Raw genomic sequence first — 23,039 nt, 5'->3', positions numbered from 1 at the left:
ATCCAACTATCTTTTCCTAATCCTATAAACTGTGAAGCATGTCATAAGGGGAGCCAGGCAGCTAACCCCCGGGTGGCCCGGCCGTAATGAAAAAACCCCAGAGGGGAGTCTGGCCAGCGGCTCACAGGCAGGTGGCATCGGAACAGTCATTACTTCACAACAGTCGCCAGAATTAGTTGGGTTCTAATGCCCATTTCTGCAGGGGACAAAACAGGGCGAACACATACTGTGGGTAACACTGCAGGATCGATTTCTTGGTGGGTTTTTCCAAGTCTCACGCTGGCTTTCTGCTTTCTTATTTGACTGATGGAGGCAAAGTAACTTGTCGAATTTCCAAACCATATTTATTTTACCACCATCCAATCCTGAATGGCAGGCATAATAGATGAGAGGCAAAGGATAATGATTTAGATTCCCTATTTTTTTGAAATTGCTCCCTGGCTCAAATCCACCTCCTCTCAACACGGGCCGGCGAGCGGCTCTGTTGAACCCAATAAAAGAGCTGCACCCCGCAAAAAAAAAATACAGCACGGCATAATCACCAGTCAATCCAGCCTCGCCGCAACAAGTCGTCTGGTCAATACTGCAGCTGTTTACTCCCTGTTATGTCTCGGGTGCGCTCTGAGAGCCCAGTTTCCAACCTTTTTTCCTTTCTGGCTTTGCTCTCTGCAGCACATCCCGTCGTCATTGTGACACATTTTGAAAAATGTTTGGTTTATTGCTTGAACAATCTGCACCATCTCTCCGCGTTATGGATGGTGAGCGGGAGCGCAGTTTTTATGATGTAAGCATTTCATGGCTGGAAGATGTAAATAAATGCTGACTGTAAAATTGCATACACCCACAGACAGAAACGTTCAGGAATCAAAGGGGAGTTCGCGAAGCCTCTGATGATTTGTGGCAAAGAGCTTCGATTTTTTTCTTCATTTTGCAGTTTGATTTTCAGTTTGTTTTTTTTTTTTTTTTGTATTTCTTCATCCTTCCTCCTTTTTCTTTTCTACACATTTTTTCATGGATGTCCATAATCTTTGCGCTCGTTAGATGAAGTGCACGGCGCGTTCCTCTCAGCTTATGCAAAGTGGCTTTTAATGTCCATTCTCTGTCATTGTTTAAAATGCCCTTGTTATTATCATAACGCTCATTTGTCTTATTTTTCCCAGGTGGTCGTTCACACCGCGGAGGGTGACCGCCTGTACCGGATCTCACCTTGGGCCAAATACGTAACCAGAGAGGAGAAATCTGTCATCTATGACTGGGTTCACTGGGATCCTCCTGAACAATACACTGTAAGATCTCATTCCGATCATTTAGAAATGAATGATTGCTTTCTTGTTTTTCGCTTAATAATTTTTCCGCTTGATTTTTAATTATTTTCTTTTTAATCTGTGTGAAAAAGGATGTGAAAAAAAAAACAGATGTGCAGCACAAACATTTAAAAATAGATCAAACATTCTTTTCAGTTCTTCAATTTGTAGGAAAATATTGATTAATCATGATAGTTGGCGTGTTTTTAAAGAAGGTAATGACAGAAAAGTCAATTTGTCTTTAAAATCTGTTTTCCAATTCAAAAAAAGTGAAACTTTCGCACAACTTCCAGGGCTGAATCTGCTTCTTATTTTAAAAACTTCTGAGTCATGGTTCTTATTTGTTTCTTCTTTTTTTTTTTCCAAAAAATATAGATATTGGAAAATATATCCAATGACAAGTTGTGGTTGTGTCATACAATTTCCTTATTCCCCAGATTTTTTTTCTTACAAAACAAAAACAAAAAAAAAAAGGAATAAAAGGGCAAACAAAAGTAAAGATGAGTAAATAAAAACCATACAAAACATACTCAAATGAAACTCAACCACATATACCCATCCCACCCTGGCTCAGATGAACATCAAACATACAGCTTAAGCACAAAGAATAGCACTTAATCTGGCAGGACCTGCAATTCCTTAAAGTATGAAGTAAGGGCTTCCCATTTAGAAAAAAACTTGGCAGTACATCCTCTCATCGTATATTTAATCTTCTCAAGTTTAAGGAAGAACATGAGGTCTGTAAGCCATTGCGATACAGAAGGAGGGTTGGGAGATTTCCACTGCAAAAGAAGGCGGCACTTGGCAATCAAAGAGGTAAAACTAATAATTTCTTTTTGGACCCGTTTTAATTCCCTAGACTTATAAGGAATGCCGAAAATGGCAATAAATGGACAGGGCTGTGTAACAATTCCCATTACAGAGGATAGTATATTAAAATAACTTAACCAATAATTATGCAGGCGTGGGCAAAAGAAAAACATATGACTCAGATGACACTGTGAATCAGAACAACGGTAGCATTTGTCCTCAACCCCTGGAATTATTTTAGACAATTTTAACTTAGAGAAATGAACCCTATGGTTGATCTTACACTGGATAAGAGCCAAACGTGCACAAGAAAAGGCAATGCTTGACTTTCTGACCGAAACAAAATGTCTGACCTGGAAGTACCGAAACAGATGATTTGAAGACAGATCATTTTATGTTGATAAATTGGCAAAACTATTGAAAATGCCATCTGAATATAAATCAAGAAAACAACGAATACCCTTTTTACACCATACTGAGAAAGCAGAATCCATGTTAGATGGGGAAAACGGGTGATTATCACACAATGGGCCCAGAGGAGATGCCACGAGGAAATCGTGGTTCTTCTTGACATCGGGTTTTGTGCACACACATTTTGAGAACCCAAAACGCAGTGAAAGTGTTGTGTTTTCACTTAAACTTTGCAGTTGTAAACAGGCCTTTAATGTGTTGCAGTCATCGGCTCGCAGACTCTGAACCAGCCGTGCGTCTCTGATGTAAAAGTTGTTGTGGCCACTCTCAAAAGCGGGTACTCAGTGCCGCTGATTTAAGAGGTTTTTCAATGTGTCTCAATGCTACTTCATGTCCTTAGTGCAAGTGTGTTCAAACAAAACAATAAGAGGCTATTAAAGGCCACCTTGCTTTCTTTATCACTTCCTTGTTATTTGGCACCGATTTTAATTAGAGGGCCCCTCTTACCGGCAGTATATTTGTTTTACTTACAAGTGGCTCAATCATGTACTTCAAGTCGTGGGTTTACAAGGCCTCGTGGGTAGCCATCAAAAAAATATGTTCTCTGCACAAAGCAAAGCTCATTCCTCATTGTGTAACTGTGGCAGAATGAATCACAGATTTTTTTTTTTTTCGTTGTTGTTGTTTAACATGAGCTGCTATTAGTGTCTATGGCAGGAAATTGGTGCAAAGAAACAGAAAACCCACACTTTGTTATTGAGGTTGATAATTGCTCAGTGAATACATTTCTTTTTAACAGGAGAAAAAAAGTGCCAGACTGTATTGTGATTTTTTTTTTTTTTTTGGCTTCCTCTCCAGCAAATCCACCCTCGACCAAAGAAGCCCACGAGCCTGCGAATATACGAGGCTCACGTGGGCATCGCTTCACCAGAGGGAAAAGTCGCTTCGTACGACAACTTCACAACCAACGTGCTGCCTCGCATTAAGGAGCTGGGTGAGACGTGTGAAAGCATAGCTTCCATAAGATCGCTCTGTTCCCTTTCTGGCCGCCTGTTGATTCCCGTGCAACAACGGTGCTGCTGTGATCTTCATCAGAGTGTCAGTCAGACTTTCTGTTGACTCAGCTGGAGATCAGATGTGTCAAACTCATTTTAGTCCAGACGACACTCGCAATTCAATTTGATCTGGAATTGTCTCGACCAGTGAAATGAGAGCGCAGTGATCAGAACTATCCACACGTCGAAACCTCGTTGGTTTTATTAAAGGTCGCTGCAGCTACACAGCACAATGTATACATACTTCATAAATGTGTATCTCGCTTTGATACCTGTTACAACATTTATATGAAACACTGTTCAAGAAATAAACTAATTTCCAACAATGAAAAGACAAAAAATATTAGCAGCTTTTCGGTGCAGAGAAAAAAGATCTCTGTGTTGTTTGTTCCAAACATGTGAACCTATAACACAATGCAGACAGAAATAAATAAATAAAAAAAAAAAAACTCTTTTACACTAATATATATGCATATTAACCTGTATCCAGTGTACACACACACCTACGGTATGTAGATATACACTTAGTGTGCATGCATCTAAAGAGCGTCTGGGAGTAGCTGAGTAGTGTAGACCTGGTCCAGCGTTCGGCTTCCTTGGGAAACTGAAAACAACTTTTTGCTGAAACCATGGTGTAGCGCTGATGGTTGCGTCACTTCCTGGTGTTGTTCTGTCGGTGGTTAGTAGATGTAGCACGTAGCAACAGCCACACTGTGCGGTGTAGTAAGTTGGAGGTTGTGAAATTCCTCACTCTGTGGAGAGATGATCTCAAGCTGTATGCGGTCACATCTCTGTGACAGTGTGTATTCATTCTCACTGGATGACGTCAGGTTACGGATTTTAAGCCAACAGAAATACCAACACAATTGCCCAGGATTTGCACAATACATACTGGATACCTTTTGATAATTTTTTTTCAATGTTTTTCTTTATTTTTCAAAAGACATAGAAAATGCAAAGCCTACATATATGTTAGATGAATAATCAAAACAGAACCACGTTACTGTACCATTCATTCTACAAGTACATGTACACACACACAATTTTATTTTGGTTAAAAGAAAAAAAAATTACATGTTTGCGTAAGAGCAAAAAAATACACGACAGGAGAATGTGAAATAAGGTCACAAAAAACAAACAAAAAAAAGGAATTACAGTTGCAAATAACAAATATGCCAGCTGTAGTTTTTGGCCGATATCCCAGAATAACAATATTGAGAGTGTCCATTTTTTTCCTGTATGAGCTAAAAAAAAGAAAGTTTATCATGGCCATGGAATTTCTTAAGTATTTTTTTAGTGTAGCGACTTCTCTCCAAAAGTCAAATCGGGTCTTTGATCCATTGTTTAAAGGTTGGTGGGAATTTTGTAATGCTTCTCAATACATAGAGTTTTTGCAGCCTTTAGCAGGCACGTGGTGTTAATTTTAAAATCACTTTCATATCATGTCATTGACGCCGATTGGCATCACTGAAAGCACAAAACTTTGCGTGTGGCGGCCCGTTGATACGACCTGGTGGCAGTGGCAAATTCAGAACAGCAGGTAATTATATTGAAAACTACTCTCTCTTGCTGCGATCACCACTCGGACCACATTGAGCGGTCCTGCTGGTTAGTTTTTTGGTCCAAGTACCACATGTTTGACACCGGATTAAAGGTGGTGTTTCCCGATACCTCTGTATTTTTTCACTGGCAGCTGTGTTGTTGTGTTGAACCCCCCCCCCCCCACCGTGTCTGTGTCAACACCGGTCCGTAACACAGCAGACACGCCACGCTGCTGTGAGTGCTGCAGCAGCTGTATTTTCCATGGCAGGCCTGTCACACTCCCTCTGCATAAAACCACATCAACAAGTCAGCCCCCCCCCCTGTTTACTGGCATGACCCGGAGGGATCGCTGACCGCTGGGCAGTGTTTTGTAAAGGGGGCTCGCCGGCGCAAGTCGCAGCAACGCTCGGCACTTTGTGGCTCCAGCCTGACAACTTGTTTCCATTTCCATGAGCGCGACTCAGAAAACCAGGAGAAGCCGCCTTTTCTGCACATGGCAAACATTATACCACTGAGTATTTCACGTGAGATAGAGGAACATAGATGTTTTTACCTTGAAAAAAAAAAAAAAAAAAATCTACATGACAAATTTTCACAGTGAATTTATTATTTGTGAAAATGAGCCCGAAGATTTTCCTTTTCTTTCTTTTTTTTTTTTTTTTTTTTTTTTTTTATATAACGAGACATTGACTTTCTTGCGCTGACTCACTCCTGATGTGTTGGAGTGGTGTGATAAATTCAATACGACCCTCACACTTTTCAGATGCCTCGACTTCAATGTGGGCGAATTGACAGGTTGAATGTTTGGTTATTGTCATTTTCAGCTATTCTCTGTGTAATTACACAAGATGATCCGTGTGGATAGACGATCATTGCAATGAGTCAACTCAAACTTCAAACAAGTTTTCATCGATAAATTTACTTCAGTGCAGTTCTTGTACTCTGATGCCTCAGAACTAAAATAAATTTAAAAAAAAAAAAACTAAAACCAGCAAACCATTATTTAAACAGTTGTCACATTAATGTCCTATTTTTTAGCTTTAAGGCAGCAACACGAGATGTGCAGCTTCACATGAGACCAAATTAACGTCCCTGTTGTTTTCTTAATTGTTTTCTCCTTTAAAAACTTTGTTTCTTTTTGTTTTACAGACTATGCAAGTTTTCACTTTTAAATTCTGGTTCATTCTACATAGATTTTGGAAAAACACCTCCTTTTATCCACTCTGTTCAGGACTGGAAGGCTGTGCTCGCAGCTTTAACCAAAACTCTGAAACACTGAGTAAACCTCGTTCTCTGGATGTGTCATACTTTCCAAGTAAATCTGAGATGTATTTTAGGACCGAGACCATTCAAAGCTTCATAGACAAGGACGGTTTTGAAGTTGAATTTGTCCTAAATTTTAATAAACCTGTTGTGTTTTTTCCACAAAAATAGTAAACTGCCCACCACATAATGCTCCAGTTATTTGATATGTATTGGAAAATTAACCTAATGTCTGTTTGAGAACTTTCAAACAAAATGTATTCATGAAAAGTATTTGATCCATTTGGTTTCAAAGCAAGAATGCAAAAAAAAAAAAATAAATTCAAGAAAAAAAATGAATGTATTGTATTACAAATTCCATAAATCCTGCACAAGTAGCACAGATCTCACAGTTTGATGCTGCTTTCTGTGATTGTCCTTATTTTCCATCGTTCGTTTGAAGCCCTCAACCCAGACGACTGGCAGGGTAAGGAGTGAAAGCGTTTGTTCGCCGCTCGGCTATGAGAGACGTCATTACTTCTCATTCATAAACAGCTCGCCGCGCTGACGTTATTAAAAGGCACAGATACGAGCGGCGCTGCGAACCAGGAGGAATATGATAAATGCTGTTTTCTTGGAGGTGTTATCCTGTAAGCAACCTGTCAGAGTAAACGCTGTCAAAGACTCTACCTGCAGCGGCTGAGGGATTGAGCACAATAGGATTCTCCAGGAGGCTAAACTCCGCCGTCTCCTGTGACGGCTGCCTTTGCCTGCCATTTCATTTTCCTGACTGAAAGAGTATATATAAATATAAAATAAAAAAGAGCGAAACTTCCTCTCACCCCAGTGCTTTGTCACACTCCTTCAGAAACCAAACTTTTTTTTTTTTCCTCTCTCTCTCGCCTGAAAAGAGATATATATATATAAATAATTGTGCTCCACACAACAGTGAAAAACCGCAGGGCCTCCCTCTGGAGTGCTCAGTGGCAGTTTAAAAGCCTGTTGTTCTCTTATTCATAGAGGAAGTTTTTTTTTTTTTTTTTTTTTTTTTTTCTTGGTAGGCCTTTTTTGAAATGTTGTACATGACCTCCTGACTCTGATAGCGAGTGTTTCCCTGTTGCCACAGCTTCTCTTTAGGATCTGCAGCTTGTGTCAAAAAGGAAATGCCTGCAGCTTGTACGTACAGTGAGGCTGGCACGGATCACCACCAGCTTCCACTCCGTTTAAAACAAATGTTTGCATTTCACGTTTTTATTCCGAATAGTTAAAGAAAAAAAACAAAAGTCAACACAGCGTGACAGTTATTAGCATTTTTAACTGATGTTTGGGATATTAGCAGTGGGTGTTTAATTAAGAGGAATGATAAGAAGAAACAACATATCGAGAATAAATAATAACCCCCCTCCAGATACAGGCAGGGAAATGATCATAAATGATTCAAAAACTGTAAAATCCGAATGGTTTTTACAGCGGTGACAAAGTAACTTCTGGAGTGCAATAATACGTGTTAATGGCTCAATCACAACAGCGTAGTCATCCTCGTTAAAAATGGCCGTCCCCGGCTGTGAAAGCTGGACGTGGAGTCCGTTTACATCTCCTGCACAGCCCAGTCACGTCCAAGGATTTTTATCTTATTTTCTGCTCTCTCCTCTTTTCATTCAGGTTACAACTGTATTCAGCTGATGGCCATCATGGAGCACGCCTACTATGCAAGCTTTGGATACCAGATCACCAGTTTCTTTGCCGCTTCCAGGTAAATATACAAAACACAAACGCACTTAAAGTAGAACGTCATTTGGAAGTTGTATTGAAGTTATAGTACGTTGTTATATACTATTACTTCAATTTGCTCTTTAGATAATAGTAAATGTAAACATATAGTATTTAAATGCATCACTGTGATGTAAATATATTGGCTACTTTACAAATGATAAAAAATTCGGGTCGCTAAAGAAAAAGATTGGGAATCACAGATCTACGTCATGATTAACAGTGTTTTCCTGTGTTGTTTATATGTGGTTCCCGTTCTATTTACAAAATGAATGAATGCAGGACTGCATTTTGTGAACAAATATGTTCCGATTGGAGTGTCCATGCAGTGTGAATGGAGGTTAATGTAATTAATGTGACGGTCTGATAAAGGTAAAGGCATTTTGTTTGTACCCTGTAAAGTTGAATAGACCATCATTAAGTTTTTAATATTATTACTAGGTTATTTATATAAAATAATTGTCTGTTTTTGCTGACACATTCTTCTATTTTATTTCTTATTGAAGCTAATCAATGATTGCTTTCATATTCATTCTTATTGAGTTTTATTTGTGCTTCTTGTGTTTCCTCAGTTATATCTTCCATCAATCCTCACTTTTTATTAGTACCATTTTCAATTAGTTGACAATCTTCTTGTACCTCGTGCTGCATGAAAAGTGCTGAGAGATTGTGATGCGGTTGATTAAAGAGGCGGCATTTGATCATTACTTTTACAAGACTTCATCTGACAAGGCTGCAGACATTTTTATGACCAAAAGGTGATGAATAATTGCCCCGCAAGGGCTTCTCGCTCTGGAGATCCCTCCAGCTGAAACCAGATCCATGACGACGGTGTATTCTCTGTCATTCACACCATGTTACCTGCATGCGCTCTTCAACACATTTCAAACTTTTTATTGTTCTTATCTGGAGGGCAGAATGAGTCCTTCAGTCTCTTAAAAAAAAAACTGAGCAAGCAACTTCCTCAACTCAGTCACCTCAAATCAGGGTTAGGAAGTCTGACACCAGCAATAATCTCTCTGTAAATACATTTCCAGTTAATCCAGAGAGTGGAAGGAGTCGTAGATAAAGGTGAACTAGTCTGAGTCTTTATCTTCCTTCAGGGTTTCCAGTGCCTTCCTCAGAATAGAGCATAAACCGCAAAGTGTATATATTGTAATTTCACCCTTGATTGATCTCCTTGTCATTTAAAACCGTAGCGGTTGAATACCGGGAAGCTGAGTAATCCTGTCGCTGTGTCCTGTTTGGCGAGGAAGCCGATGTAGCGATAGCTGGAAGGACAGATGGGGTGTCGCTGCAGGGTTTCACATATTGTATGTGTTTATATATGAAGGCGAGTCGTGCTTCTCCGAGCGTTCGGTAATAACGGACGGCGGAAAAGTAATGAGAAACTAAATCTGTCAAATGGTATAATCCTCTGAAGCCAATGTTCTTGAACCGGTAGCTGTTAGATAAGTTGAGTCTGTTTGTGAAATAATGCTCCGCTGAATGATGCTCTGATTTATTGAATCACAGACATGTGAAAGGAGAAATTCTGTGCTTGCAGCTGCAAGCACAGAATTTGTCACCGCTTTTTTTATTTTATTTTATTTTTTTTTTTAGAGAATATAAATGTAATACATTTTTTGATGATCATTCTCAAAAGATGAACTTGTTGGCAATAACCTTTTATTGTGAAATTGTTTTTAACTCATAGATTAGAAGGATCAAAAGCGCACAAGCAGAGGTCAGACGGGGTTATCTAAAGGGACAATATGTCGACATTCAATAGCTCCACTTTTGTCCTTCAGACCAGTGATTTCCAGACCAGTCTTCACATACACTTTACTTTTTACAACTTTGATGTAACGGATTGAAATTTAGCAGACAGCTTATTGATGTGGCTGCATCCTTTTAGACGAGCAGAAGACTTCACCTATTGTCATAATATGCTTTTCCCTTAAGTTATTGATTCTCGGTGAAGCACAGAAAAGCTTAAAAGATGTGGAGATGACACATTAGTGCAGTGGTTAAAGAGCTTCTCGCTTTCAGAAGAAAAGCTTTGGGCACATGTCAACAGTTTTTTTTTTAATTGTAAAAAATATAGAAATTCAGAAGTTCAAAGCTTCCTCTTTAAGTTTGGCTTTCATGGTTTTTCATGTTTAGTTTCACTCTCAATATAGAAGAGGCGACAGATTTGGTCTGCTGGTGATGTTTGATCACTGTGAGGGAAAGAATGATTGTAATTTTCAATGAATGTACTTGGTCAGGTGATCTTGCCTTCTCTCCTGCTCTCAGACGGCCATTTTGGCTCGAGACTCTCACAGTTTCCAGGTTATATGTGAGGAAAAGTTGACTTCTCAGAGAAGGGCAAATACTTTGTTAAAGTATCACATTTGGAAAAACCACTTTGCCATCCTTTGTAACCCTACAAATCTACGTCAATTAAGAAGAAACTCTAGATCTTGTCACTGACAAGCGCGTATATTTTCTTATACAGTCGCTACGGGACCCCGGAGGAGCTGAAGCGCCTGATCGACGTGGCTCATTCAATGGGCATCATGGTGCTGCTGGACGTCGTTCACAGTCACGCCTCCAAGAACACGGAGGACGGCCTGAACCGCTTCGACGGCTCCGACTCCTGCTTCTTCCACTCTCCGCCCAGAGGGGAGCACAGCCTGTGGGACAGCCGCCTCTTCAACTACTCCAGGTACTTTCAGCCTGGCGCCGCTCTCAGCTCAGCTCGCACGTCTGTAGATCCGTGTCATTACCCCTGGAGAGGATGTGTGGTTCTGGTGGTACGGCTGGTTCTCTTGTGAACTTAACTGTGTTGCACAAAAACAAAGACAAAGGTTTAGAGTTTGAATTATTCCTCTATTATACTGCTGTTATTTACCCGTCCGGCCCACTTCCCGATCAAATCACACCTAAAAATACATCTGCTCCCTTTGCTCACAGATTTAAATTTTAGGTTTTACTGTTATTTTGTAAATTTGTCGTGTAATTTTTCAAAGCGAACCTGTTGAACTCCCCGACGTGTCACTGAGATCTGATAGAAAGTTTCAGATGAAACTTCTAAACTCTCCTTTCCTCCATATTTCAAGTCTTCCCTCTTCACATCAGCCTTCGTCGTTATAACAGTGTTCTCTGTGCATTATGTCCTCGAATATCAAAAAAGGTTTCACACTGAAGTACAAACTCGATATTTAGGCATAGTTCATCTGGACCTGGATACTCGAAAGCCATTATTTTCAGTGTGAAGTGGACAAGCTTCCCTCTTAGAGAACCCGACTTGGTAATTCTCAAGTTTTTTAATGGAATAATTGAAAGAGAAGTACAGTATAGAATTAGCAATGAATTGTTTACTGCATTCACAACTCCTTAATTATGCTCTTACCATTGACAATAACAGCTGCATTTAAGCTGTTGCATATGGGTTAAAAAAAAACACAAAAAAACAACCTGCAGCTGTTATGTGAATGTGTGCATGTAAAGGGAAAAAAGAAGCAGGTTGATGAATGAGCTCGGCGGATTCAGAGAATCAGAATTTGAAATGAACATGTATGAGAAACATTTAAGCTGATAAATGAGGCCATAAGGGAGCTGACAGACCACGCTTTATATTTTCTCCAACTATCTGATACAGGATGATGTGCTGAAGGTCAAACGCAAGGCATGATTGCGAAACTGACACATTACATCTTTCAACAAAATGGCAATGAAGTCGGGTTCACTGAGAAACTGATATACCTGTGGCGGAGCGTGAGCTATTAGAGGATAATCTCAGTCTTCAACCTCTTTGTTTTTTTTTCTTCTTCTTCTTCACATTCGGTCAGGCAGGTGTTGAATTTTATTGTCACAAATGATAACTTCATGTTACGGTGTTGGCACAATTCTAATAATGTTCATATTTGGGAGCTAATTGCGAATATGTTAAATAAATCCCCATGTTGTTTTGCTTCTCTGCAGGTGCTCGGCGTACGCCACCGCTATTGATTGGTGTTGTTGTAGGCTCTGTTAATTAGGCGCTTCTCTTACTCTCTCCCCTTCTGCACCCCCGAAAATGATCCCAGCACACATTAAAGAGGAGCAGGCACTGCTGAGTCTATCAAATGCTTTTTTGAACTCGCTTTTAATAAGCGTGTGCCAGTGTGCAGCAGTTTCCAATACATTATACAATGCTTAGTGTCAGGCATGGGGGCTATAATAGGAGAACAAGGTTCTCCTTTCATTAGTTATTGAACCCTCCTCATATCAGAAGCACTCATTAGACATGGTGCCGGCATATGCCGCGGCTGGGAGGCATATGAGGAGTCATTTGTAAAAGCCCAAAGGAGCTTTGCAATGTCATAGCCAGTTCATTTGTCTTGTGTGCCTCTCACAGGATGTTTGGACATGTCGTTTGTGTCAAGCTTTTCTGTTACTCTCTTTGGAAGGAAATGAACCTCGGAGGCAAGCCGTGAACCCACTGTGAAACTCGCTCTGTTTTTAATCAAGCCGCTTTGCTATCAGCCATCGCAGCCCGACCATGATGTTCTTATTAGGTTGACAGAAGCCGACTGATACAGGCTATCCAAGCGAACATGCATTTTCCTGCTTCACGCTCGCCTCCTCTGCTCTGCCTCCACTCGCGCGTCTTTATCAAATAACACCTATTTTCAGTTTCTATGTGTTCCTCTCCTGCTCTTTCCCTCATAAAACATTCAACACAGTCCGGCGAGAATGCTGCTAAGATAGATTCCTGCTATCCAATTTGTTAACTTGAGTTGCCTTTGAGTCAAATGCGTCTGCATTTGGTATTAAGAGCGTCTAGCTTCGCAAACATTTGTTTCAAGAAGTGGTCTCGCAGCTGCTGAATACCAACTTGGTTGGAGCACGACTGAACTGCACTGAAACTATAAAAGGACGCAATTTTCCAAACAAATGTTGTAGTTGTCGTGCAGCAAGGGAGTTTCAGTAACTCTTTGAAGCAAGAGCTTTCAAACAGTAGGAGGGTTCGAATTATTAAATATCCCTATTTGGAGTCCAGACCTGGGGGGGGCCCTGTGTGTGAGTTTTGCTTGTTTTCCCTTCGGTTTTCTTCCATAGTCCTCAAACATGCATTTTGATGTTCATTGGTGACTCTAAGCTGTATTTAGGAGTAAATATGGTCCTCTCTGCGATGTTACACTGTTGACCAAAGTATCTACTTATAGTGGTACAACCTCATGTGACCCTGAGGCCCTAGATACACCACGATGCTTCAAGTGGAAATGCTTCATTGTGGGAAATGGCAGAAACACTGAAAATAATGCAGTTTTCATGTAGGGCCACTAGTGGGTGCTGTTGTTTGTTTTAGTAATGAAACCACAGACAAACAAAGAGAACAAAACTATATAAACATAAAACTGATGAGTATATGGACTGAGAGTAAGGCCAGTCTGGAGGCTGCTGATTGTTGTTATTGTCCATCTACTTGCATGTGTGCAGAACGATTCAGCTTAGCCGTGGTACAGGTAACAGCAGCTAATATGACTCATGTAGTTTTTTGCTTTTTTTGTAAAGATACCATTTTAATTATTGCCACATAATTGTAACTCTTTCCTGAAACATGTCAGTGAGTAATACTGCTAATTCTGCTGTGATGCTTCACTTTTCTTTGTACTTCTAGAACTAAATCTGAATTTGTTTTTTCCTATGCACCTTTAGCTTCCTCTATCAAAGACTCATTACTTAGTTGTGCTTAGCAAATAACACTATAGTGATGGTCTGCGAGTTCCAAGAAATCCCTATAGCTGCTGAAGCTTTTTGTTTCAACTTCTCAAACCAGGGTGTAAATGAAGTTCTGGAGTAAATTTTCCACCCGCACTGAAAGTCCCTGGTCAGGGGGACAGACTTTGATATCATACCTCACATATCTGATTGGACCACTGTGTCTGGATTGGGAACTGTGGTGCTTTGATCGGGAACCTTTTGTCTCTTGAAGAGAAATAGCTTGAAACTAATCCAATGTGGTTAAAATGCAGCTTATTGCTCTTTGCAGGACGTGATGGAGCAAATTACTGCTTACTATGGAAACCCTTGGGTTGAATGAAGTGATATCGTATTTGCTGTATATCAAATTATTTGTGTCAGTCCATACCATTTCGAAAAATTAGGCTTAATGGCAGTTATTTTTTCTTCTTAATAACTTTTTTGGACAGATGAAACCTCGACTCAGGTGTGAATTATATACCGTACTGCATCTCCAGTATGCTGTTTCACACTGTAAATTCAAAAGATCAATGCATTTTGCCCTGAGCATACCTGATGTTATCATGCTTCCCAGTGGCCCCGAGGCTCGAAAATCTGAGCTGTTTTTTGTTGAATAGCGGATATAATCGAAGACCCTGGCTCCTTCAGGTCAGCATCCCACAGGTAAGCTCAGTGCAGTTTCCATGACCCCGACGTCTGGTTTCAAGATGGCTGTGCACCTTGTGACACCATATTAGCAGGAAATGTGTTCTGATGCTGTTTTTACAGCAGGTGGAGGTTTTTTTCCAACGGTTTCAATGACTGATGGTGTTGTCTGTGAAATCCCAATCACTGACACATCATGAGTGGCAGTGGCTAACCACAGGATTATAGTGTGCTTTTTTTTTTTCCTATTTATTTTCTATTGGTCTCCAGCAAAGCTCTCTGGCCCCACCTAGAGGGGTGTACACTCCACACACTGCAAAACCACTACCCTGAAGAAGTCAGATCAGAAGGGTCAAGCACAATTTAGTTCCAGGGCCACAAACAGCCCAATTTCTTCTTGCACTAGTGAAATAGTTCCATAACATCCTTTAAAGTTTTTCTTTGTTGTGATGAAAGTGTCTATATTTTCTCAAAAAAAATTATTACCGAAAATTACTACAATCCCAACATAAAGCCAATTGTAACGTTATCTTTTGGTACAAAATACTGTGAAATGTCCAAGAATCTTCTCCTATAGCTGTTGATTTATGCATGTTTTCACAAAATCACCCTGACAGTATGAATTTGAGATTATTAGTTTACTTGTTTATATGACAGCTATTCTGTGTCCACTACTCAATGCGATGAATGATGAATAACCACCAAGTTATTGCTGAAAAGATTGTATGTGAACGTTTCTGCACAGTTTCCGTTACTGTGCAATAAGAAGCTCTTTTCTTGAAGGTTGAGCATTTTGTTCCCACGGAGCTGATGTTGCTACAGAAACTTGTGACGTGTCGAGCGGTAACTCGGACTCCATCTGCCGTCTTTGCCGGTTGCGGAGATGTCGGAGTCACCTTGACACAGTGACCGTGTGCTTGGAGCCCACCGTTCAGCATGTAGTAGGGGGCGGGCCGCCACAGAAGCCGAGCCTTTGCAGATCACTAGTGACTAGAGAGACTTCTGAGGAGCTTGATGTGGGCTCGCTCTATAATCCCCCCCTCCACATCTCCCAGGATCATTTGCATCCATTTTTCATCAATCTTTGTGTGAATTCTTAAGATATGAAAAACAGGCCCAGGGCCAGGCTTTTGAAAGTGTTTTAAGTCGTCTCCATGTTCTCGTGTTCACAGATCGATCCTGCGTTTGATGACCGACTGGCAAGATTTCTCTCTTTGAGGAGATTATTCCAAGCGTGGGTTTTTGTTCTGTGCAAATATTTATTAATGGCGTTTGTTTTTTTTGGACAGTTTTATGATATCTGTGAGTGTTTCAGTGTCACCGTGCTCCCAAATTCTGATTTAATGATGACAAACAGGGCTTATAGACATTTATCACTGCTCCTTAGAGTATAAGTAGACTGCAATTTAAGAGTCAAACACGGAAGGATGAAACATCCCAGGTCCTTTTATGTTCGATGCTAAGCAAAAACCACTGATAGAAGATCTTTATGTTTGAATGCTCATGATGGGAAAGAGATGTGTGCCCAGTAAAGCTAATGTAAAACTGATTGAAACTCTTGTTTTAGAACTGAAATGTAGTGAAAATAAATTGGACTAAGATTTAAAACACAACTATGATAAAACAAAATTCAAGTCTACATAGCCAGCAGCCATAGCATTTGTTACAAAGTAAAAACCTGAGAAGAATACAAAAGCATTTCAATATCTGTGGATATTAAAAACAGTTCATGTCATTCTGGAACCTACAACCTAAAACCTACAAAATAATCAAATGAAAATAAAGTTTCACTTAGGTTTTGGGGTGTTCAGTTACACAACAATGATGCATTGAGCTGCTGAAAGTGCAACTTTTTGAAAACTCTTCAACTTCAAATGGCAATTTCTGGAATCGCTTGGTCTCCCTTCCGTGTACACAGCAGAGAAGCTGCTACGGCGCTTTCTCTTTTTCTACATTTGCACGAGTAGATGGGTAAGAACAACAGTGGCAGCATCCACAGTGTCCTGACTCCTAGTCCATATTCTCCTGAGACTTAATAGTTTGACTATAACAGGAATAATGTTATAGCAAGGCTTTTCTTAAATAGAAATGCATAAACAAAGTGTTTTCACTTGACACATTTTGTAAGCGGAGCCTTTAATCGCATCAAATGTAAAGATAATTTAGCTCTGAGGACTGATGTGAATGAAAGGGAGGAATAACCCTCTCAGAAAATCCCACCTTGACTTCACTGCGTTTTTTCTTTTCTCACTTTTTTCCCCCTGTGCTCTGTGAAATCAGCCCCATCAGGAGGAATACAGTTTTCTCTTGAGCCCGATGTTTACAGGATCAGATTTGTTTTCAGCTGCAGCCAACTGAACTCACTTTAAATTTAAAATTACTACAAAAAAAGATACTCTACAGAACCTGCAGTAAAAAAAGAGAATCACTCTGCTGATGACTGAAATGTTTTAGATTTCAAATTAGAGGAGCAGAAACCATCACAGGAGTAGTTTTAAAAATCCATTTCTATCTTCTTCTTTTTTCGGGGGAGAAAATTCATGAATTTACAACCTTAGGCCACCTCTAGCCCCCACAGTTTGTGGCCTGGATACTGTTTGACCAATCAATAAACTCACACTCCAAAAGTCAACGCAGTCTAAATTCAGTCATTTCGGTATTTAGCACCCATGAGTTATTTCCTCTGCCCCATCAAGTCACACAGCAAGGGGAAAAGAAGTTTTTCCCCTCTGGTGAGCTCCGGCTAATGAGCTCAGCTTAGCTGTAGGTGTGCATAGCGGCTGGTTGGAGCCGCCTGTGGTGTTTCCAGTAGGTGCTGGATGGAGCCAATGGCGAGGAACTCTGCACCTTCATGCCCCTCAGCCTCTTAAAACTTCTCCACAAACGTGGGAAATAATGCCTCCATAAAAAGTAATAAGTGCAAAGAGCTTCTTTTTAGAAGTGGAGTGACTTTTTTTTTGTGATTCGAATGATTAGTTTAGCTCTGAAACTTCTAAAGTGTGTGAATTGCAGATTGAGGAGAAAGGATTTTTTTTTTTTTTCTTCCCAGTGATGAAAATTGAGTTTTGGCACAGTCGAAGCTGCGCTCTCCCGTGATGCTGAGGCATCACTATTTTTAATATCACAAAGCTTTGTATTTGCCAAATTAGTGAAATATTGCACACAGTGAGTGAGTACTTTTGTAACTGCAGAGAAATCACATATTAACCATTGCTTAGGGGGACGAGTTCTTATTCAGTACCTCCCTCAAGCCTCCTCTTCTTGGAGAGGCTGACGATTCAGCTAAGTTTTGCCGAGGCACGCTAGTTTTTTTTCTGCCGGCGGCTCTGTGATTATTTATTTGCATGCACACCTTTTGGATATCCTGTCACTCACTTAAATACGGTTGAATGGAGAAAACTGTGAAGGGGTGCAATTGTCTGGACAGACTGCCATTGATTCTTGAAAGACAGCAAGTACAAAGTGATACTAATTGCAGGTTGCTAAACATACAAACAGTCTCGCAGGCAGCAGAATATCCCTCCTAGGATGCCAAGCAAGAGTTGCGAGCTGCCAGGCAGCATAAAGAATGCCAGACAAATGGCAGATATCTAACACAAAGCGCGGCAATACAGGGGACAGTCTGTCAGACCTCGAGACGAGAGTTTACCCAGCGTGGCAGCCAGTACAGCCGGCCTGCTGGAAGGACTGCTAACAATATGCTACAGAGAATAAAGATGTATTATTTTCACACAAGTCCACCGCTGAGCACATATTTGCATTTGAAGCGTGCACGGCGCTGTTCAGCTAATTGAATAGTGCTTTACCAGACTGGAGCTCGTTTGGTAGGAAAATGAGTTCCAGTGCTGCTGAGCATAAAAACAGAAACGGAGGATGTTACGTAGAATCTATAGGTCTTAATATTAAAATGCACAATGTAAATAAAATATAACTCACCGGTGAACTTTGGATGATGATGATGTTGGGTCACTTCATCTTACATCGAGATTCGAATCCATTGCATTCAATAATGTCGGACCATATTCGATATTTTAACGAAACGATTAATCCTTTGTCTATTTTATAAAGGCTGAATAATCTCAATATATTCCACAAAAACAATAAGAAGTTCTTGAGTGTAATTACACCCTTCCAATGTCAAGGAATTTTTTTTGTTTTGTTTAACAAATGTACGCCATCCATCAGGCTGTCGAGCATCGTCGTCTGAGCATCACACTTCTGGTGGAATGGCCTGTCAGCTCCTTAAATTTATTTGGTCTTATCTGCTGCTTACCTGTGATGTTGGGAAAACAAGGACTTAAATCTTCCTCTCCGCCGTCATGACAAGTTGCCGCGACCCTTTGTGCGGTTGACTTCCGGCGCGCTTCCATATCTGCGTCCCGACATGAATGGTATTACTTGGAGCACAGTTGGGATCAAGTAGAAATTTAATTAGGAACTGAACATGAAATTCAAGTGACAGTTTTTTTTTTAATAAAACATGTGTTTGCAGGCAAAGCAGCAACACGTATGATGAATTGCCTTACCATGCTCTACAAACTGCAATATTCCGACTTTACTCCAGTAGCTCTCCCTTAACCAGGTTCCACTGTCACTGCAGTATTTTTGCTCTGTAATCTGCAATTTGCTTTTGCATTAGCGCTGCAGACAGAGTGATAACTTCATTGAGCAGCATAGATAAGTGGTGCAGGGATCTAACTTTCTCACTGTAATTGAACTTGATGATGAATGGCATTGCGGGTCCTAATGTGGCAGCATGGTTTCATCTGGGCCCTCTGGCTCTCACTGGCTATTATCTCCGTCCCGTGAGGATACATTGTGTCTGAGCCTTTGTTGGCTCTGCGCAGTGGAGTGGAGGACCTAATCTATTTATCACAGGGTCTGCGTGACCACCCAGCCAGGCTGCTATATCGGATCATGCCAGGCTCCCCTGCGCTCCTCCTCAAGGGAAGGAGGAAGCGCGGATGTAACATGCGGCTTCACACCTGTCAAACAGTGCTGGTGTCTGTCATCCCTGAGGAATGGAGCACTGAAAGGAACGCATTTAAATGTATTTTGTGTCATGGCTTTCTTGGACAAAGGAATCCAGGATCTGGTGTCCTGTCAGAGAGAATGTAATCCTTAACATTTAGTGTTCAGGGGATAAGTGCATGATCCCACTCCTTTTCTTTCTTTCTTTTTTCTTTTTTTTGTTGAAAGCGTTGGAAATATCAGTGAGAACAAGAGTTGTCTAGTGTTTGGGTAGTATTTTGTAGTTTGAGATGCTATGGAAGTGTTGTTCAAGCATGAATCGGAGTCCTCTCACTGCTTCACCAGTCTTTTGACATGATGAAATTGCATCATTCAAGCAAGAAATGTTGAACTGCCCTCTACTGTGGTGCTGCAACTAGAAAACAAAGTCTCTGTGGAAGTTTCCTAATTCTCAGGATTTGGACTCTTGTTGCTGCAAAATTTTACATTAGCTATATGATGATGATGATGATGATGATGATGATGACCAGCATTGTGATATTTATAAAGAAGATGTTGAAAATATGGTCCATTTTCATATTTTGGTCGATTTTAGATATAGAAATATGGTGAATAAAAAGCAGCAGAAACATGATTTCTCAGTAGGTTCATCATTATAAATGAATCAATTTTCACGTGTATTTAACTTTAACTGGTAATAAACTTTTGGAGTAATCAAACATTCAACTCAAAGGAACTTCTTACATTTATTGCAGCAGATTTTTTTTGATAAACAGAAACATTGAAAGAAAAAGAAAAAGAATTCATGACACTGAGTTTGTGAACTGGTGGTTAAAAGGGGACAAGCCACAAATGCTCTTGAAAACCAAATCCTCATTCAATTAATCAGCCTTTATCTATCAAACCTTCAGACAGCAGAAAACAACTCGGCATGAGTGCAACTTACAAAAACAAACAATGGTGGAAATATTTTTCTACATACACATCCGTATCAATGCACCTTTCTGTAAAACTTCATCAGGTTCAGGGCTGTGAGAACGAAACAAAATCAACAAAATTTGGTGAAATGTTCAACAATTCCCCCTCAAGGTGCAAAAGAAAAGTTTTCTAGGATTTACTGAATATGTGAAACCCACACGGTCAGGTTTCAATTGAACTCCTCTGTAAATAAACAAAATCTAGTCTCTTTTTCTTCATTCTGTTGTGCAGCTCGAATCATAAATGTTAACCTGTCATAGCTCTGGTTATTCATGACTGATTGACTTGAAACAAAATACCAGAAAGCAAAGAGAGATAAGAATTTTATTGCACTGTATATAATCTACATTGAAAATACTACAAGCAATAGAAGCTTTGATGTGTTGCCTTTTCAAATTAAAAAAAAAAAAATCAGTTTTCTTTTTTTACAATTGACCTGGTTTGGTGGGCTGAACTGCTGCAGGCCAATTTTTGGCCCAGAAACCTTGTCTTTGACACCTCTAATTTAAGGAAACAAGTGGGAAGTTGAGCTCCACCTTTGAATCAACACTTTTATATATTGCTTCACCCAGATATATTTTATTAATCCCGAGGGAAATTCACGGATATTGTGGATGTTGCACATAAGTCACATGTTCATCTAGTATACCTGGAAATCCTGCTCGTCAAAATCAGTTATTTCACCATCAGAAATTCATCCTAAAGTTAAGCTAAAGTGTCCCTTCAAAATCCACCTCTCAGCCCATCTTCTGCATGTGGAGAAAACTCATACGCACAGGGAGAAACTGGAAACTCCACACAGGATGAACCCCAAGCTTCACCCGAAGTGACCCGGGGAGCGAGAGCATGCGAACCACAACACCATCCAGTCTGCTGTTAGAAATGTTGGTAACGGCTGCTGTCGAGGCCATAAAAAGTGAGATTTAACTTTAAAAGTGGCAACAATAAGTACACGTCTCAGATCGTCCGGAGAGCCATTTTTATCAGAGACAAACCGGAGAAGATATACATTAGGTTCAGAGGTATTGCAGCACACAGAAACACATATCAGCGCACCCATTGTTTGAGTTTGCTGAGAACATCTGAGCTGAGAATTTAATCTGAAAACAGAGGCAGCGGTTCACGTTTAATCAGCGCGGCGGATGTGTCATCCGTCTCACATCCTTTGGTGCTCCGCCGCTGCTTTCCAGCGTGACATCTGTGTGTACAGTGTTTCATTTGATGCTCATTACGCACACTGCATAGAGACAACCAAATATTGAGTTTTTAACTGACGTTTCCATGGCGACGCACCGCTGAATGGGGGAAGAGCTGAGGTGTGTGTACGTGTGTGTGTGTGTGAGTGTACTTTGCCTTGAGTGGCTGTTCAGAACCCGATGACTCTCGCCAGTCAGCAACGGGAACCGGGGCCATTTATGGAGTCCACCTCTTCCAGCTTCCTGCGAGCACAGAGCCCAGCCAGCAGGCGCACTTTTACACGCTCTCGAACGCACCACGGGCTACAAAACAACCACAAGTTACACTTTCATATTCAGAGTGTTTATTGCTTTCACGTATTTTTTTTTTTTTTTTTTTTTTTTTTCGGCGCCCTCGCTTGTGGGATGGACGAGCCGCTCGCATGTTGAGGATGAAGCCAAAGCGAGTAGAAGTGCATGATTTATCTCCCCCCGAGGAGAAGAGGACTCGATTCCACCGCACGGTGTTTGTTTACCCAAGTGTGGCATGAAATCCTATCAGTGGAAACGCTCAGGGAGGGGCCCGGCTATACAAAACGCCTGCCCAGTGGTCACGCGAGCGATCTGATGGAAATCGGGGAAAACTCCACTCCGCACTGCCAAGCGGCCGACGCCTCCCCCCCCGACAGCTGGCGGTGTGAGCGACACCGTCCTGTAGTTAATGGAAACGCCGTCCACGGTCAGCGGCGTCGCTTCTCCGCCATGACGGAGCTTCGATTATCAATATGTGAATGTCCTGTCGCGGTGGAAATTAATCTCTGCTGCCCAAAGTGCGTGATGAGGTGTGTGAATAATTCACAGCTCCTTGTTTATCTGACCTTGAGTGTGTGTGTGTGTGTGTTTTTTTTTTTTTTTTTTTTTCTCCAGCTGGGAAGTGCTGCGCTTCCTGCTGTCAAACCTGCGCTGGTGGATGGAGGAGTACCGCTTCGACGGATTCAGATTCGACGGCGTTACCTCGATGCTGTACCATCACCACGGCATCGGTGAGGCTTTCAGGAGTTGGAGTTACAGAAAGTTTACAGTTTATATACACCGTTTTTTTATTCCACCTCCTGTATTATTAACTCTTGCAAACGCTTCAAGAAATTTAGTGAATTACTCCTTTATGATGACTCATCTCAGAGAGGCATTTTCTTACAAATCTGGCTCTGTTTAATAGGGAAATAAATCGTATTAACAAGAAGTATTGCTAGTCTGTGTGTGTTTGTGTGTTTTTTGAGTACACTACTAGCTGAAGCCATTCTCCTGCTACTAACATTGCTGCTGCTAATGCTAGTACTACTTCTCATCCTGCTGAATACGGCTCCACTTCCCAGCAGCATTGAATCACATTTGCAGTCCAGACAGTGTCACATTTCCAGTGT

The 23,039-nt window shown here is 40.8% G+C and overlaps 1 protein-coding gene across 1 annotated transcript in view; it reads left to right on the top strand.

The window, feature by feature from the left end:
• Nucleotides 1–23,039, top strand: part of gbe1b (glucan (1,4-alpha-), branching enzyme 1b) — a 107,287-nt gene that overhangs the window by 23,516 nt on the left and 60,732 nt on the right. The window contains exons 4-8 of the mRNA XM_030108469.1: nt 1,161–1,286; nt 3,384–3,519; nt 8,027–8,117; nt 10,614–10,823; nt 22,543–22,658. Coding sequence (XP_029964329.1) covers nt 1,161–1,286; nt 3,384–3,519; nt 8,027–8,117; nt 10,614–10,823; nt 22,543–22,658 — 679 coding nt within the window. The remainder of the gene's footprint in view (nt 1–1,160; nt 1,287–3,383; nt 3,520–8,026; nt 8,118–10,613; nt 10,824–22,542; nt 22,659–23,039) is intronic.

Source organism: Salarias fasciatus, chromosome 14 (assembly GCF_902148845.1).
Source record: "Salarias fasciatus chromosome 14, fSalaFa1.1, whole genome shotgun sequence".
NCBI lineage: Eukaryota > Metazoa > Chordata > Actinopteri > Blenniiformes > Blenniidae > Salarias > Salarias fasciatus.
Note: the sequence above shows the minus strand (reverse complement) of the source record. Positions and strands in the feature narration are given on the sequence as shown.